Source organism: Colletes latitarsis, chromosome 7, assembly GCF_051014445.1.
Source record: "Colletes latitarsis isolate SP2378_abdomen chromosome 7, iyColLati1, whole genome shotgun sequence".
In the NCBI taxonomy this organism is placed as follows: Eukaryota; Metazoa; Arthropoda; class Insecta; order Hymenoptera; family Colletidae; genus Colletes; species Colletes latitarsis.
In genome coordinates, this window is record NC_135140.1 from 14393705 (window position 1) to 14409310 (window position 15606).

Below are 15606 nucleotides of genomic sequence, written 5' to 3' on the forward strand. Positions count from 1 at the left end.
CGGACTTATAATTCTCAAGTTTTTGGGTACTTCGGGAACGAAATAAATTGCATGAAATTTGACTGTAACTTTTATTTTTTTTAATGTCGTTACACGTATACTGAATCAAATTTAGAGTGTAGTACCTTCAACCCTTTTACATAGTGCAAAAATAGAACCATTCTATTTTTGAATAAACGTTACTGGTAGGAATGTATCGTTGAACTTATCTAAATAAAAACAGTGTCGACGCTACACTTAACGTCGACGACACTCGCATATACGTGTCCAATAACAATTCTTTGGAAGAACGTCAGAATCCCTTAACGTGCAAGAACTTGCGAATTCAATAAAAAGAAAAGAAAAGAAAAGAAACCAAAGTCCTTTTCTCGCGACGTGTTCGTTTATTTATTCGCTGTGCGCCCTTCTTGCCTTCTTCCTCGAATTTCATTGAAAGAAAGATTAACATAAGTACGAACTATTTAAACGACTAAATATTTTCTTCACGGTGTGTTTATTTACAATTCGGTGAATATAGCTGTGTTCCTATATGCACATCACGTTAACCATATAATAAAGTAAAAATAAATTCGACGATCGCCTAAACTTATCTAAACGTAAGGAATTAAAGATGAGGAGAGGAATATGTCTCGTGTTTGAAGGAAATGTCAGAATGCGACTAACATGTATGATACAGTCTTTAAGCCTGGTGTTGATAACACACAGTTTTCGTTTTAAATACGTTTCACGATAAAACGTGGCGCAAACCTTTCGTGTGATATGACATTAAATGTGATATCCCAGCTCCGTGAAATTATACAACGAAACTCATCCTTCGAATAATCTATCGCACAGTAGAGGATGGAAACGTACACGCTACACATTTTTTACATGTGTATATATAAACAAATTTCATCAATGAATTACTCGTAGTCTACTGTACCTCTGTAAATAGCTTCTTTCGTGTACAGTAGCATAAATAGAGTAGTAAATTCTATTTCGTTAAAGTTAAAGCTACGATAGGTATAATTCTAATATACGTATATGTATTTATGTCAGTTTTATGTTTCTATATAGTAATTATATACAAATATTCTTTTTTATCATCGGCAACAGCAATAATAATTGTAAAACTCCCGTAATAAATTCTCCTTATAAATAGGTAAATCTTACATGTCGTTAAATGGATAAAAACTCTTGGAAAAAATGACCTAAAAACGATCCGATCTACGTAGGTATGCGATGGTCTTTGACTAACAGGCGAAATACAATCGATACAAATCAAAGTCTCGTGATAAGTACGGTTAATACGTATTAATTTTTTTTTACACAAAAGACGATCAATGACGTATGAATATGAGATAGCTTCGATGTCCTAAATGTAGATACGTAATGATAGGAGCGACGTAGTACAGAAACTCGTGTGTACTAAAAATTCATTGAAAACTAAGCTGTCCTTAACACTTGCGGTTTTGCGAATAAAAAAAATGTCCAACATCGAAACGAAAGTATCGAGCGACTGTCGAAGCAAATTATTAGTCAAACAAGTTTTTCCGCAATTCTATAAAGCACGCAGAAAAAGTGTATTAAAAATCCTATGCGACGTGCCAGTCAGACTGCATCATCTACACGTCTCTCGTTCAAAGAGACATACTTTCATCAACGTTCAAACCCTTTGCAATTTCTCATCTAGAAGAGATTGTTACAATTACTTAACAAACGAGGAATATATTTAAAGGATTTTCGGTGATTCATCTCTCGTGATCTGTGATTCCTTTCTCAAAGAAACTTCGTAGAAAACATCGTGAAACGATTACCGTAGTTCATAGTCGCGGAACGCAACGTACGTACCGTTCGTACGCGAGAAGAAGGCACAGCGTGTTTACATCCCCACTCCTGTTGCAGTCAGCTGACTCACAGGTATTGGTCGAAAACGGTGACGAAGATCGACGGCAGCCAATCAACGGACTGCAGCAAGAGTGGGGATGAAAACGCGCTGTGCTTTCTTCTCGTGGATGGACGATACGTAAAGTGTCGATAGAATAATACGATCGTGCAACAGCGACATCTCACGATGGCGGGTGCACGTTTAACCCTTTCGGTGCTACGATTGGTTTTCTTGGCACGCACAGTGTATGGAAATGGTGTACATCACGGACTGCACCGATCGGATAGAGCAATTGCGAGCTCGTGCAGCATCGAAAGGGTTAATCTATTGCTCCTGGGGCACCTCGAGAAGCACGGTCCTGGTGCCGTCAGAATCAGAAATGTTGATTTTCAGCTCGTTCGTTAGCGCCTCGAGCTTGTCGACCTTCTTCTGCCCGCCTGGCTTAGGCGGTGGCCAAATGTCGTCCAACGGTGGCTCGATGTACTGCCTGGTGGACTTCGATATGTAGTTCTGTCTTCCACAGAGCGTCCCACCGACATGGCTGGAAGACGAGACACATTTCGGTGTCGATTCTATCTCTATGCGAGGACGTTTGTAGAGGGGCGGCTGGATCACCGGGCTGTAATCGTGATCCAGGAGACCTTCCACTTCCTGCAGCAATTCCTCGCTGTATTGCTGCAGCTCTTCGTCCATCAGCTGCTTCGTATAGAGTAATGTTCGAGAGCGACCTGCAACGTAAAAGCATAGGCCGTGTGTTTTGAGGTTAAATAGCGTTGGTAATATAAAATATTTGATAGGGAAATTAGGGTTAGGTAAGGTTGTAAGATTCCATATGAGATCGTTTCAAGGACGAAGTCTCTAGCTGTTATATCGTTTGTCGAAAGCAATTATCTCAGATACCATTTATAGTGTGGTTAATTGTTACTACTACAGTATTTGGTAGGCACGGTTTGGGCCCATCTGTTTCGTAACCGACAACGGGAAACAGGTTACACGCTAACGGATCTAAAGTGCTGGCGTTTGAATTTCAATCGAGTTCAATGACCTCTCGAGGTTCACGACACACCTTCTAAAATCGAGAGGCTACTCGAAGACCGATTGTCGACGAAAAATGTGGCGATGGGTTTCAGTCGCTTCTGCTATATGTAGATTCGTTTAGATTTTACACGACAAACAGCCTAACCTAAAAATCGAATCGGTTGGGCAAATTTTATTTACGATCAAGGAATATTGATTTTTGATTCGTAAACTAACTTCCATTTATATTTCATTTGTAAAGACGATTGTAAAGAAGTTTTAAACTAAATATCATAAATCAAAGCATTCGAATACTATTGTTGGCCACTGTACAATGCATTATTTGGAATGAAATGCGTTCGAATTAACGGTGCTGTTGGTATTCATCATGAAAGTGGTTGGATCGGAATATCGGTGGAAAGGATCGTCCAATTCAGACGTTGAGAAAGGATCCGGAGCTTTCTTGCCCTCGTTTTGAAAGTAGCCGAGCAACTTCAGGCTCGATCTCATAGCCTGCTCCGATTTCACCATACCGGTGTAAATATATCAATCCCATAGCTATCAGTTTCGAAATATATTTATCATTGTATCGATCAGGAATATTTAATGAAACATCCGCGACAATAAATATTTTCTCGCCACGTGAATTGGAGTTAAAATGATTCTGATTCACGATGTTCTAAGAAAGCTACGGCGATTGGAAAAAAACGTAAAGTGCATATCAGCCATCTTGGAGTTTGCTAAATATTTTTTGCGTTTGCGTTCTAGGATTAAATATTTAAACATTGTTCTTGTACGCGGTCATAAATTGTTGCTTTTATATACTATGTTGCACGAACGATTGTGCGTAGAGTAAATTTTGTTTCGTAATCTGAAATATAACTGATATCGTATCGCGCGTCTCGCTATTTTTTATGGCGCAATTCAAACGTTTCCAACTCACGGAATTTGCTGTCTGAGCAATCGACATTGCGGGCAATAAATATGCGACGGTTATATGCAAATTAGCCGATGAATCATTTTTCTGCGATATAATACGAATGCAGAAAAATCGACGTCGAATATCCGGTATACAACAAATCATAATTGGACGCACATTTTATTCGCGAGCAACGAACGTTTAGTTTATTTTTAAATTTTCCATCGCCTGAACGTTGGATTAAAATGTTTCTAATTTATGAGTGAAGTGTAAACGGCTGTTAGTTTACAAATGATTTAAGAATTCCTATTCGTATTTAAAATGTGTCTCAATTAAAAATCGAGATTATTAACTTTATAAACGTGATCTCCCCAAAGATAGTAGGTTGTTATCCTCAAGATAATTTTATCTGATAACTTTTTATGGAAAATCATTTGGTCGATAATACGATAATTATTAGTAAATGAAAAGGGATGGATTCTTCAAAACTGAATCGACTCTGAACACCTATAATCGTTTGCATTATAACTATGAGGATGGTTATCAGGATTACGAATCGATGGTTGCGTAAAATATACACCTAACGCCACACAATTATCTGGGGTTACCTAATCGTGTCTGAAGATAATGAATATATGTCAATGTATGTCCGTCCACTTCGTCGAAGTTACGTCTTCGATACGTGTATTTTTTTTACTAGGAATAATCGAAGGTCATAAATGAAGTGTCTATTAATAGCGATATTTACCTTCAATGTGTCGCGTTAATCAAAGTTCGCTTGGTTATCAATCCACATTTTATACAATCGTGGACATTTTTTGTATTGATAAAACTATAAGAAATAGTAACTATACTCGATTATTCTCGAGAAATAAAAGAAAAATTAAAAAAAGTTTGTGAAACACCAGTCACCAGTGACTACCATGGCAGTGTCACGTGTTAAGAAACCTTTCTAACTTATAAAACATGATAGTATTGTATACTTAGAAAGTTAAATTCTCTGTGTCATTATTTTGTTTTGTAAAATATTTGTTATGCCTCGGAAAGTTCGAAAGTTATGGAAAGTCAATTTATATGTACACGTAACCATTGTACTCTATCGTCTTGAATTTTTTTTATTTATTACCGTTCAAAGTAAATCAAAACCGATTCTTAGGCATCAATCCTGGATACAATATTTGTTTGAGGATAAGTGACATAAAATGAAGCAGTTTTCATCTTTGATTGGATTGCATCGACATGCAGCTCTTGCAAATTATCTTCTTAAGTAGATCAATAGCGTCGATCTTCGAATCGTGGAAAGTGCGCTACTTTTCGGTCATAGAATTGAAAGTACATGCACGAGGGACACTTCCAAATACTTCACGACAATTTCGACGGAGCATAACGTCTCTATTTTCTGTAAAAATAATAACGCAAATGAGGATAGCGGACTGGTACAGCGAGAATGATAATTTTAGATATTGTTCCTGACGAGAGTACGAACCCAAAGTTTCATTTTATATTAGTCCCCAGGCATTCTAGAGTTAGATGGAATTTGGAGGAAGATTGTATGCGATCGTTGGAGATGGAGGAACCGTTGTACTCACCTGCTAGCGGTGGCATTTTCTCTGGCTGTTCCTGTTCCTGCGTGAGTTCGTTGTTGGAATTGGAGTGAGGCCGCAAATTCGGGACAGCAACGAGAGCCAACGAGAGCAGCAATACCATCAAACAAGTGGCCGGTTGGGCGCTCTTGTTGCCCTTTTGCAGCAACGTTTGCAGCCTCTTTAGTTGCCCGGCCAGGCTCTGATTCTGCGACTGGAGCGCCTTGATGCGCTTCAATAGCGTCATGTTCTCCTCCGTGCACTGCTTCACGCGATCCTCCAGCCCGTCCACGTACTCCTTTTTCCTTTTCCGCGAGTCCTGCGCGGATATTTTGTTGCGAATCTTGCGCCTGATCCTCTTCAGCTCGCGTTCCTCGTGCTTCGTCAACGGATAATGAGTCGGTAACGTTATTCCTTCCTTCTGAAGCAGACGTTTTTCCTCCGCGTTCAGCTTTAGCCTCGGGTACGGGGAATCCGTCTCTGATATCTCGTCGCTCGAATTGCGACTCTTCTCGCTCCCTGAGTCCTCTTGCTTGATGGTCACCTGCTCGACAAATGAAAGAGAAAATTAATTATATGATATAAGGCAAGTGGCATGATTTAAAGATACAACAGGGAAATTATAAGAATACAGAGCTGGTCTCGAGGTGACTGGCGTTTGAATCAACGGCTGACCTACTAATTTTATGAGATAATGAGTTCAGCGGACATCTTTTATGTAGGAGATGACGGAATGGAAGAGATGTTCTAATTTTTGTGCTTTCAAAGGTTATTTTAAGACTCTCAATGGTGAGTTTATATACTTGAGACAAAAAAGATAAGATTATCTGGAGCTTGAAATGTTTAGATAATTGAAAATACTGTATTTGATAAAAAAAAATGAATGATAATGATACACTTTTATCGTTAATTTTCATGGCTCGCGTACTTGGACGGGTTTGTTGATGATATTTGCTTGGTTGATCTTGAATCCTTTCAAATTCCTCGCTTGCGACGCGTTGATGATTTTTATGGTCCGCACCTCCTTCATGTCTTTGAGACTTACTGGCAGTAGAATTGATCTCGGGTTTCCGGAACCCATCGGCGTAACGCGTATCAATTGTCTGATATTGCGTTTACCGTTGCATGTGATGTTACGGACATTTATTGTGTTGTTCTCTTGAGACGCGACGCGTACCTTCGGTAATTTGTCTATAACAAGAATAAGAAACAATTCTCATTCATACGACACGTTAAAAAATTATAATTGCTGCTTGAGAAAAATTCAGTCGACGTTAAATAAATAATATTTTTGCACTTTAATTTATTTATAAATATAGATGCAATTTTATGAAGAACCAAATCAAGAATAGAAATTATAGGGAAATCACAAACACACAGATTTTGAATATTACTCTTCAGTAAATCACATTGCAATTTACAATATAATTCTACACAAATTATAAAAGAAATGCAAAACAGAAGTTCGTTTACATTATTATTATTACTATTATTGATCAGTTCAGATATTAAAAATTAAATTGTAATTAAACATACGTGTCGACTATCTTCTTTTTCGAGACGTAAGTTTAAATATAATTTATTTTTAATGTTTGAACTGAACAATATAGTAATGGGAGATTCTAGAAGTCAAAATAGGACGAAAATCAAGAATACCAATTTGTTGATGGAGGCTTCGTTAAAAAGTCATTAACGTTTAAAGTTCCGCCAGTAATGAATTTTTTTCTCGAAAAGGGGTAGGTTTTCCGGGGTATGTCTATTCACCGAAAATGATTGTAATTGACCCACGCAACTAAAAATAATTTTTTTAGAACGATTTGAAATTTTTTAATTCTCACAAAAAATTTCACACCTTCTCGAATTTTTTTCTCGAAAATGCGTAAGAATTCGAGCGTATGTCTAATAACCAAAAATTATTGTAATTTACTCCCCTAGTTAAAAATAATTTTTTTAGAACGATTTGAAATTTTTTTTTTTCATCGAAAAATTTAGGCAACCCCCCTGTCGATTTTTCTTAAAAACTCCTTTTTCATTTTTAGTAATTTTGTTTGACACCCTACAGAAAAGTTGTCTAATACTTTTTTGTAGGTACCCATGAGCTCTGCTTCAGAAAAAAGTTTCATTGAAATATATTCACAATTGTAGGAGTTATGACTGTTTGAAAATTGGACCATTTTTATGGGGGTTTTCTCATTTTGCGAGGTCAAGGACCAACTTTTCGAATATTTTTGCGATTTGTACATATTCTCCATCAAAATACGCGTAGTTTGTTTTTTTAAACATCAAAATCGTCCAATCCGTTCAGGAGTTATGATGTTTTAAAGATTCGCATGAAAATTCGGGCAGACATTTTTGGCCAGAAATTATATTTTCGGTAAGTAATTTTTTTCTCGAAACTGAGTAGGATTTCGGGGGTATGTCTAATCACCAAAAATGATTATATTTGACCCCTGCAACTGAAAATAATTTTTTTAGAACGATTGAAAATTTTTTAATTTTGTCGAAAAATTTCACACTTTCTCGAATTTTTTTCTCAAAAGTGGGTAGGAATTCCAGGGTATGTCTATTGACCAAAAATGATTATAATTGTCCCTTGCAACCAAAAATAATTTTTTCAGAATGATTTGAAATTTTTTAATTTCGCCGAAAAATCTGTCCACCTTCTATTATAGTTATTCGGATAATTAGGTGCCGGATAATCGAAACACTATTGCACCAATTTTCTCGATTTCCCGATAAACCATTCCTGGTATATAAAGCGATACAGAGGTCGACATTCGAGAGAAAATGGTGGCCCAACACCCTGTATAATTTATATCAGTGTTTTTCATTTTCTTTGACGAAGAAGAATGTGGATGATTTTAATATCTTTTTCTATATTAACAGATTTATCAATATTAAATAATTGCAGGAATACACGTTCCATCTATCATTTTAAATATTCTTTGGTAAATGGTAACTTCGACAAACTGCGTATTACCGTCGTATTTAACTTCGATAGTCGTTCAGACAAACAACTGTTCAAATTGTATTCGTTCGACGAATTGCTAAGCATTGTGCATCCTCTCGAAGCAGAGAAGTAACATAGTTTGTTTCATCACGCCAGCGCGAATAATAACTATGACGCGTTTTATGGCGGTAGACCACATTCCTTCGGGAGTATCTATTATACTATTCCTAATCGTAATAAAGATTCATTCGCTCAGACCTTTCGAGCGTCACTAAACTAAATAGTAAACAACAAAGTATAAGATACCATTAACTAGAAATATTTTACCGAATATTTTCTATTCGACAAAGTAATATCACTCATTTTCATTCCGTGGAAACTGATTGATACTTTAACTTTCAAGATTACGACAATATTATTAAGAATTCAATAATAAATTAGTCGAACTTTCGGGGTCAAACTTTGCAGGGTGGTTTCGCCTTAAGTTACTACAGCTAGAGAAAAATACATATGTATTACTTTCAATATTTCACTGTTTTACAACAGTAGTATTATAACCCAACCCTTTGGCTAGAATATTCGACAAAAGTAATCTTACGATCGAGGCAGTGAATAATTGGAGTTTACCTAAATTCAGAACCGGTTGGTCTGCCAGAACAGTGGCGTTGGCATCCGCCAGGGTGTTATTAGGGTTCACCACCGCCACGAGTGTCTGCTCCACATCCATTTCCTCGGTAATGTCTGTACCAACCGGTGAACCGATGTTGGAGCTGACCACCGACCTTTCCGGACTGTCCACGCTGCCCACCGATTGGTTCGGGCTGTCCAAGGATTCGAAATCCATGAAATTCTGCGGACTGCTCATTTCGGAGTTGCTGATCTCCACCTGATCCTCCTCGATCGGTAACAACGGGCTCAGTTGTTGCTCGCAGGAGAGGCTGAGAGCGCTCGAGAGTCCGCTGTCCGAGGAGGAGGACGGTATCGTCTCCAAATCATTCTCGATCAGGTTGAACTGATGATCCTCCAGCTTAAAAATGGAGTCGAGAAAGTCGTCGGGGTTCGTCGGCCATTCCTCCGCCTTGAACAATGCAAACGTGGTGCGTTTAAAATTATTCCTGCTTTATTTGAACATAACCTCAACTGGTATCTTATATAGTAACTTATGTAATAATTGTTTTCATTTTATGCAATCGCACAGAATGATAGGGCTCGATGTTGATCGTGAATAAAATAAACGTAGACGCTGGGATACCAAAGTACTCCGTGATACCAGTTGAAGGTTAATTGTTCGCTTTAGATCGCGAACGTGTCAATTTTATTTTGACTCGAGTATCAATGGGCAGATGTGGAATCATTTTATTGTAACAAAGTACAGTATGACCTCTCGTTTTGACCGCAAGTTATTCCCGTCGCTTCTTGGAACTGCTCATCTCGAACGAGGCTCGAGAGGGAGAGGTTAGAATTTCTCGCATCGAGTGGCGTTAACGACGATTCGAGTTTTGTGTTCTATTTTTCGTTAACTGTTTGTTCTACGAATTTTTCTTTTGGATATATAGGTGGTGATTTCTCGAGTTGGTGGCTACGAATGTGGGGTTAAAAGAACGAATTTATTAACCAAAAATGAGATTTCTAATATTAATAATAAACTGCTTGTTTATACGTAATTTTACATGTTAAAGAAAAGTAGGAAACTATTAAAATCCGATAGATCGAAATGCGTATTCGATATGTCCGAAATATCGATGCGTTTTGATATCGATATACCGATATGATAATAAAAAATGGCGGGAATTCGATGCATCGACTTTTACACTAGGATTCGTTGATATTGCAATGGACCGATTTCTTTGTTGCACGTTTCGCGCATGGTTTCTTATTTAGATCGGATTATTGACCTGATGCATACGCGCTTAGCTCGCTTGGACTCGATAAATGGCTAACATGACTTTTAAACCTACATTGCACGGAGTCGATCAAGATTATCGAAGCTCCAAGTTAAAGAAAATGGAGGACGTCAAGATTGTCAGATATTTTTACAAGAGAAAGCACCATCTCTCAAAATGTCTATGACAATGACGATTCCAACAAATTCTTTCGATATTTTAAGTTCCAAGTTAAAGAAAATGGAGGATGTCAAGATTGTCAGATATTTTTACAAGAGAAAGCACCATCACTCAAAATGTCTGACAATGACGATTCCAACAAATTCTTTCGATATTTTAAGTTCCAAGTTAAAGAAAATGGAGGACGTCAAGATTGTCAGATATTTTTACAAGAGAAAGCACCATCTCTCAAAATGTCTATGACAATGACGATTCCAACAAATTCTTTCGATATTTTAAGTTTTATTAAGAAAACTCCATTTTTTAATGACCCTTTTACATTTAACTAAGATATAAGGCCGTTTCACGTTTAATTAAAAACATATTTATTTTACAAGGTTCAGTTTATTACATATTAAAATTATCGCAAAATGCTAAAACGTTTAATTAACTGGAAAAATATTAGTAAGTCGAGAATAATCGTGTCGTTGAACATTCGTAAAAATATACTTTAATGGTTGCGCGTTCTACTTATGTATCTGGCTGAAAATCAGGCTAATCAACTTAGCAAAGCTTGAGAAATGGCTGTTCGTACGACGTTTTGTTGCTCGGGCCGAGCGAACCAAACGTTTGGCCAATGTTCGGGTAACCCAGTTTTCGAGGAATTGTAAATATAGTCAAGTGGTTGTAGGAGATAGGATCGTTCGAATTTTGTATTTATTCCTTGAACTGTAGACAACGAGCTTAACATTAATTACAATTATAACACGCAGAATTATCAAAATTATTTTATATTAACATTATTTTTTACAGTCACGTAAATAAAAAACTAATCGACATACATTATTCCTCCATTCACAGGACTTATTGCAGAGATTCCTCTTTAGGGTGGTCAGCGATACATTAAAAATATGAAATAATTTATTTCATCCATATCGTATAACGCAGAAATGCGATTTACATGATGAAACATACGCTCTACTTATTAACCGTGATTATTATCAAAAAGGGAAGTATAGTTTTTCAATACGCTTTAAAAGTACTAAAAATAAATCTGAGCTAACGCAAGATACTCGTGTGTTTACAGGTCTGGTCTGCTTTCCATGGTTTAAGTTCCAGCACGGTCCGTCTGGTCTATTTCTTTTCATAAAATAATTGGCAAGCACTTGTTTTATCAAATGTAAGTAGTCGGAACAATGTACGTGTAAATTAGTGGAATCAGATTAGAAGATCACGTTGATGTTTCCTTATTAAGTTGTAACCATCTCTTCAGTGAATCGATTACAGAGGTTCTACAAAAAAAGGTGATGAACGAGAAAAATGGTAAGGTCATCATGTGACGTCTGGTCTGCACTTTGTTCATTGCTAAGTGCGTTTCTAACGGGGAGTCCGTGAAGTCTCTCAACAACCACTGATCAAAATGAGAAACGAGAGAAATCCCTGAAACTGTGCGAAGATCCAAGAGGCATTAGAGAGGTCTGTAACCATAGCGCGGGACGAGATAAAATCTGAGCTTTAACTGTAACCCTTACCAAAATAACTGAAAATCTAAGAGGAACAGTCGGGGGTCTTTGAAGCTTGAAACCCTCGAGTCCGACCGTTTCAAAGAAACCAAGAAGATATGCTATTTCTGGCCACATTGTCCATCGCTCTCGTATCAGGGCTTAGGCTTGAATTTCTTGAAGACAAACGCTTTTTGTTACTCGATACTTTAAGGCTGCTACGCTAGTCCCGTACTGCGTCGATATAAAGAAACAATTTCGTTTTTCAAAGTTTAAGTTATGTATTATTTTATCAAAAGTACAGTGCTTGCTCGCTCCTTGTTCGTTGCACTTTCTCAACGTCCAAGCAAGGACTTTAAGCGGCTAATTGATCATCTCGTTCGTTGGAAATATCTCGATTCTTCTTTAACGAGCGAACAAGCACTAAAAGTAATTTAGATATATAATTGTTTATAATTAATATGTATGAAGTAATGTTACTTTTACTAATTGCAGATGTAAAAGAGAAGTATTCAAAATACTGTTACGGCGAGTAAGAATGACTCAGGTCGTTGCTCCTATTAAGACCGAGAGAGTTTGAGAGAATTTCTTTCGTGGAACCCTGTTGAGACGATCGCATATCCCATTTGGGTCGTTTCAACGACCGTGCCCGTGACTGTAACCAAAACGTATCGGTTCTCGACTCTCCTGGTTTCTAAAATAATCGACAAACGTTTATTTTATTAAACGAACGATAAATAAGGAGAAAATATCTACACGATAATGCACAGAAACTGAGAATTTTCGCTGATATACTTTTTTAGTCGTCAAAGCTGCGTGAAGAAGCTTCTTGATCGCTATGAAAACAAAGAAATATATTTATCTGTAATGTCTTGGTCGTAACAGAGACGCAGAGCGATTGCGTTTCATCGTTCTACGCAAAAATGAGTCAATTTTTGAGACTGTTCGCAGGAAGTCCCGCAATGTAACGGTATCTCACATTCGAAGGTCACTCGCCATAATGAGCAAGTTCCCACTCTCGTTCTGATTTCATATTTAAAGCCATTTACCCGCGAACAAATTAACCAGACAAACTGTAATCTGTTTATGCGCGCTTCTGAACAGTCAATTATATCAATGTTTGAGAAAACAGTACGTTGGTCCTTAACTTTCGTTAGGCGTGATGGTTTATACATAGAGCAGTATTAGTCACAAGTCACAATAGACTTGGCAGACACCCGTAGTTTACGTTTTGATTTACATCATTCCAACAGGTGGGGCTACGACACTACAAATTTAGGGGATTTTCAATTATACCACCGTTAATGTTACTTCATAGTATTAGCAAGCTCTTGTTTCTCGCGTGGGGTTAGATTTTCATGCAAATTCAAAATGGCTTTATTTGTTAGAGTTATTTCCATAAAAATTGATATACAAGGTTTGTTTAGTGCCATTAATTACGAAATTATCACATACGCAGTTTTCTTTGCACCGAGTATGCTAATACTTTGGGATTAACAATGGGGTTGGGGATTCTAAACAGTTTCATAGCCCCACCTGTTGATATGACATCGATCAAAACGTAAAGTATGGGTCTGTTAGGCCTGTTGCCACTAACAAATGGTTAATGGGTCAAATGGAGGTAGGTATGTACATTCCCACCCAGGTAATGAAGATTCCAATATGGCGGCGCTCGCTGCATAAGCACGTGCATTATACCATTCCATATGTTACAAGAAGTCCGGCACGATTACGTAATATTCGTATGAATTCTTTTGTAACGGTTGACAGCGAGCGCAGAAAATAGATAATTGACAGGTCGACTACCTTAAATGACTTGACAGACACAAAAATTTAATTTTTACATCTAACCGGTAGAACGGCGAGGTTATGTAATTATTATATCTCCTTATAAATGAATCGCGTGCTACTCGAGTACATATCAATATCGTACCACGATAATAATGTACCAGGCACCCGACGATTCATCTCTTAAAACGAAGTACTTATACAATGCATAATAGGTGGCTATCTAATGGCTCCTCGAGCAGCTATTGCACGTGGCGTACGTGCACGTGGATCGTACATACCATATGTTAACGCGAATTAACGGCAATTGCACGGATAACGGAAATTTTCAGTTGATTTGCATTGTTTGGATACATCAGCGTAAACATCCGTTGCACAGAAGGTACACTGGACGAAATACCCTCTGTGCCTCGTCCAAACTTTGAATATGGAACGCGTTCAGTTCAATTAAATACAATCGTTCGCAATGAAAGCAACAGACGCCCTCGTCTCCTTAGTCGAACGGAGAAGATACGATGAAAGTAGCACAGGCCACGGCAAGATGTACCATTACTTTTCGCGTATTAAGCTACAAACATTCACCCGTCGCTGCACGGAATCGCGCGCATATGTTTCAAACCTGCAACCACCGATGGAAATAAAATAGAAATACAAAAAAATCGTTCGTCGACTTCAATTTGCAGAATAGTGAACCGCGAACAACTAAACAGCGAATACTTGGGGGTTCAGCTCTCGCGTGGGCGTCGATCTTTCTACGGTTCGCAATATTCCTTTTCGTTCGACAGGGTTTCGTCAGCTTTAAGAATCATTCCCAGTATTAGCATTCGAAGATAACTGCGACAGAGGTCAACTTTCTTAGTCTATGTATCTTTTGTGGGAATCAAACGCAAGGCAGATACGGATAACTGCGTCCTCCGTTCTTTCTCGTTACACGAAGGAAAGTTCTGAACAAAGTTACCGGAACTTTGAAAACCGTATTAGTAAGCGCGTTTTGCTCGATCGTTCGCCTCGATACGGAATCCTTGTCTCGATGTTTTGGCGCAAGAGGCGCCAGGTTCATAGTTCACGAAGGTCGTGTCGAGGTATGTATCTTTATCGCGCGTCCCCGCGAAGGAACGTATCGCGTGGATAAAGGGATAGAATTAAAGAGGAATGTCCAGCGAACGCGTATTAGAAACTCACCGTGATGGCGTCGTCGTTGTAGCTTTGGTCTATGAAAGGCTCGTCCTTAATGTCGCCTTTCAGGAACGAGTCTTCACGCGGGAAGAGCAAGTCCATCAAGTTCATATCCGACGTCGACATCCCGATGCTTGGTAAAATCAGCGATCAGGTTAATCACCGTGACAGGCGTGGACACTACGCGCACACCGTCGACCACTACGCTTCCATTAAAGAAACACTGCCCACTGCACCGACGTTGCACCTCGACACGATACGGTACGCCAGTCGACTAATGCACACGAAAAGAACTCGTCACGGACAGACGGACGTTTAGCCTCCTCGCCCCACCCTATGCTTCTTGCACTACGCGGAAACAAGGATAGAGAAAGGGAGGGAAAGAGAGAGAGAGAGAGACCGGTTTTCGAATTCCTACCTGTTCACTCGAGCATTTTTCGAGGGTTCACTTTTCAAGCGTCGTGGGGCAACGCTTGTACCGAGATACACGAATGCTGCGCCACAAAACTCGCGGTGCACCGTAGACAAACGAATTGTTTTTTACCGAGGTACACGCAACTATCGTCAATTGGACTGCCAGCGTGGCACTGAACGCGTCATTTCGGCGCATGAGTCTGCGAGCAGAACGATTGGCTCAGCGCAGTCTACGTGCAGCGATAGGTCGATTCGACGAGATTCGAGTCGTCCGTTACTGGGTACTCTCTCAGTAAATCGTATTTGCGTTAAAGAGCTATACTAAAGTCGCACATTTAAATAATTCAA

At 38.5% G+C, this 15606-nt stretch overlaps 1 protein-coding gene and 1 long non-coding RNA gene across 5 annotated transcripts; one reads left to right on the forward strand and one right to left on the reverse strand.

The window, feature by feature from the left end:
* Positions 1-52: 52 nt before the first annotated feature.
* On the reverse strand, positions 53-15552 carry LOC143343337 (uncharacterized). 4 transcript variants are annotated; one of them, XM_076768138.1, is made up of 6 exons: positions 15263-15548; positions 14851-15118; positions 8964-9414; positions 6315-6577; positions 5393-5930; positions 53-2595 (listed from the first exon to the last, which is right to left on the reverse strand). In XM_076768138.1, the coding sequence occupies exons 2-6, from the start codon at positions 14968-14970 to the stop codon at positions 2192-2194; spliced, it is 1776 nt and encodes a 591-aa protein (XP_076624253.1). In that variant the 5' UTR covers positions 14971-15118; positions 15263-15548; the 3' UTR covers positions 53-2191. The 4 variants fall into 4 exon arrangements, with proteins under 4 accessions (XP_076624253.1, XP_076624252.1, XP_076624254.1 ...); XM_076768137.1 differs by having other exon boundaries at positions 14851-15192; XM_076768139.1 differs by having other exon boundaries at positions 6432-6577; positions 14851-15552.
* LOC143343338 (uncharacterized) lies at positions 9338-11835 on the forward strand. The gene is made up of 3 exons (XR_013079950.1): positions 9338-9433; positions 11240-11558; positions 11652-11835. It is a non-coding gene; the product is annotated as an uncharacterized LOC143343338 (long non-coding RNA).
* Positions 15553-15606: the final 54 nt, after the last annotated feature.